The 3,653-nt window shown below is 39.8% G+C and overlaps 1 protein-coding gene across 2 annotated transcripts in view; it reads left to right on the top strand.

Moving 5' to 3' along the window:
- Positions 1-3,307, top strand: part of ICT1 (immature colon carcinoma transcript 1) — a 9,932-nt gene extending 6,625 nt beyond the window's left edge. Inside the window, exons 7-8 of one of the 2 annotated variants that reach the window (XM_015410758.1) lie at positions 2,911-2,992; positions 3,077-3,307. In XM_015410758.1, the coding sequence (XP_015266244.1) occupies positions 2,911-2,992; positions 3,077-3,079 (85 nt within the window). In that variant the 3' untranslated portion in view covers positions 3,080-3,307. Of the gene's footprint in view, positions 1-2,910; positions 2,993-3,076 lie in introns of those variants that run through there. The other variant, XM_015410760.1, reaches the window with a different exon arrangement.
- Positions 3,308-3,653: the final 346 nt, after the last annotated feature.

Genomic DNA, 3,653 nt, shown 5'->3' with positions numbered 1-3,653 from the left:
TCAAAACATGTTTTTAATCCACTGATGAGTCTAAATGTAGGCTATCAGTTCCAGACCTGAACTCTTTTCTTGAGTCCAGCTGTCCCTGTAGGCCCTCTTAGTCCCTTTTCTTCAACACAGAGAGGAAGCATGCATGGTCTGTCAAAATGTATTACAGTGGCTAAGCATGAACTTACTCTGTGGCTTAAGCAAGTCACTGTTTCTCAGCCTCCATTTGCAGTCTGGGATTGACAGTACTATTCTACCTTAGAATTAGACTACTGATGACTTTTCTCTGCACTGTGATAGAAGAAACTGATCTGTGAGCACTAGTCACTTCCATCCATTGAAATGAATGGGCTGTCTTGTGTACTAGAGAGCATTCTGTGCATTGGACTCCATGTAGACCTCTAGATTGGCATGCATATTTAGTTTATTTAGAAAGATGATCATTTTCTTTGCATATCACTCTCCTGTAAAGCATAATATGTGTCTTATTTTAAAGGGGTAGCCAGGTTAGAACATAAACATAAGAACATAAGAGAAGCCAATGTTGGATCAGGCCAATGGCCCATCTAGTCCAACACTCTGTCACACAGTGGCCAAAAAGACCAGGTGCCATCAGGAGGTGGCAGTGAATTCCATGTGTTCATCACTCTTTGGGTGAAGAAGTACTTCCTTTTATCCGTTCTAACCCAACTGCTCAGCAGTTTCATTGAATGCCCACGAGTTCTTGTATTGTGAGAAAGGGAGAAAAGTACTTCTTTCTCAGCCTGCTCTATCCCATGCATAATCTTAGAAACCTCAATCATGTCACCCCCTCAACTGTCGTTTCTCCAAGCTAAAGAGCCCCGAGTGTTTTAACCTTTCTTCATAGGGAAAGTGTTCCAACTCTTTTATCATTCTAGTTGCCCTTTTCTGCACGTTTTCCAATGTTATAATATCCTTTTTGAGGTGTGGTGACCAGCACTGTACACAGTATTCCAAATCAGGTCGCACCATTGATTTATTCAGGGGCATTATGATACAGGCTGATTTGTTTTCAATTCACTTCCTAATAATCCCCAGCATAGTGTTGGCCTTTTTATTGCAGTTGCACACTTAGATATTTTCATTGAGTTATCTACTACGACTCCAAGATCTCTCTCTTGGTCAGTCTCTGCCAGTTCGGACTCCATCAGTGTGTATTTATAGTTAGGATTTTTGGCTCTACTGTGCATCACTTTGCACTTGGCCACAATTAACCCCATTTGCCATGTTGACGCCCACTTGCCCATCCTCAACAGATCCCTTTGGAGTGCCTCACAATCCTCCCTGGTTCTCACCACCCTGAACAACTTCATGTCAACCCCAAATTTAGCCACTTCACTGCTTACTCCCAACTCCAAATCATTAATAAACAAGTTAAAAAGCATTGGGCCCAGTACTGATCCCTGTGGTACCCCACTGCTTACCACCCTCCACTGCGAAATTTCCCATTTATACTTGCTCTCTGTTTCCTCTTAATTAGCCAGTTTTTGATCCACAAGAGAACTTGTCCTTTTGTTCCGTGACTGTGAGCTTACTTAGGACGTTTTTTATGAGGAACTTCATGAAAAGCTTTCTGGAAGTCAAGCCAAACAACATCTATTGGGTCCCCCTTGTCCACATGTTTGTTTGTTCACTCCCTCAAAAAACGCTAACAGGTTAGTGAGACAAGATCTTCCCTTACAGAACCCATGCTGAGTCTTCTTCAAGAGTTTTTGTTCATCAATGTGCCTACTAATACTTTCCTTAATAACGGTTTCCACCAACTTACCCGGTATCGACGTCAAACTGACTGGCCTGTAATCCTGGATCTCCTCTGGAACCCTTTTTAAAGATGGGAGTGACATTAGCTACCCTCCAGTCCTCAGGAATGGAGGCAGTTTTTAATTAAAGATTACATATTTTTGTCAGGAAATCCACAAGTTCACATTTGTATGCCATCTGGGCCTGGTGATTTATCAGTTTTTAAGTTGTCTATCAGTTGTAGGACCTCCTCTCTCGTCACCTCAATCTGACTCAGGTCTTTCAGCACCCCTGCCGAAATCAGTGGTTCTGGAGTGGGCAAGCACTTCTCATCTTCCACAGTGAAGACAGAGGCAAAAAATGCATTTAGCTTCTCAGACATTTCCCTATCATACTTCACTACTCCTTTTACCCTTGGTCTTCCAAGGTTAGTCTGTCATAGCAAAATAAAACAAAAAACAAAAATATTAACATTTATTACAATATGAGACAGTCCACTTCTTCAAAGAAGACATAAAATCATACTGGGGAAAATTATTGGGGGGGACACGAATGCAGAGGGGCGTGGTGAAAATTCCAGCATGAATCTTTCAAGTGTTAATTCTCAACATAAGGGGAAAAGGGAGGGGGAAAGGCAGTAGGTATAAATCCTGTCATAAATCAACAGAATTAGCAATTGAAATAGGATACATAGATTATCCATTTTAACCTCTGACCTCTCATCCATTATGAATAACTGCTAATTTTGTTGATTTATTATATTTGTATCCTTTCTAACTTTTATTTCCTCCTTACATTTGAGAATTTACAGTTGAAAGATTTATGGCTTTACTCAGTCTCCCCCATCCCAGATAACCTTCCCCTTAAGAAGAATTCCTAGTATACTTTTCCTTCACATACCTATCTGAAGAAAAAAGCTGTGACTCATGAAAGCTGATATTGAAGTAAATGTTGTTAGTCTTTAAGTTACCACTGGTTTTGTTTACCTTATTTTAGAGAGCACAGCTGCTATAGATTCTGCAAATCAGATATAACTTGGGTTTATAATAGTTTATTTGAAATATTAGTCTTATGTCCTAGCACCTTTTAATACAATCATTTGAAAACATCTATAAAATAATTTTGGATTAAGTTTGTTGTTGCCTCTTTCTTTGGCCCTAGGGTGGAAAAAATGAACCGTGAACGTCTCCGACAAAAAAAAATTCACTCTACTTTAAAGGAGAGCAGGCGTGTGGACTTTGACCAGAATGGGTGGAAAAAATGGACCATGAACGTCTCCGACAAAAAAAAAATCACTCTAAAGGAGAGCAGGCGTGTGGACTTTGACTGAATGAATTTGGAAAAGAGAAGCTGGCTCACTTTCCTCTGTTTCTTGAAGAGATCAAACCACTTTAACTAGTTCTTTATGTAGAAGCAAAACATGCAACACAGCTGCTTTTTGTTTTTAATGTAATGGACAGTTATCTTCAATAAAACTTTTAATATTGCTCTTGGAATACAAAGAGGCAATCTGAACTCTACCACAGTGACATAACATCTCTGACAGTGATTAAATTTCACCTGCTTAACTCAGATATTCTTAGCCTTCTGTTCACAGTGCATTTTGTGCTTGCTGTCTGTTCTGTTATCTTAATTTCTTTTGTGCACTTTTTGTGTATCTGCCTCCATAAGGAAAGTCACTCTTTCTTAAGTTGACAGTGACACAACCAGTTTTTTTAGGGAAGATGTTTGCCAACTTGAACGGTTTACTCACGACTTGCTGAAATTGAATCCTATGGTCCTTGTATGTTCCTTCTCCACATGTTTTCAGTGACAGCCGAGCCTCACATACTGCTCCAAAAATGCAGTATGCAAGAATGAGATAATGCCTTCCTAATACATGTATACAAAGGGAAATAGCCTCT

Source organism: Gekko japonicus, unplaced genomic scaffold, assembly GCF_001447785.1.
Source record: "Gekko japonicus isolate JY-2015 unplaced genomic scaffold, Gekko_japonicus_V1.1 scaffold15, whole genome shotgun sequence".
Lineage (NCBI taxonomy): Eukaryota > Metazoa > Chordata > Lepidosauria > Squamata > Gekkonidae > Gekko > Gekko japonicus.
This window is presented reverse-complemented; position numbering and strand designations above follow the sequence as displayed.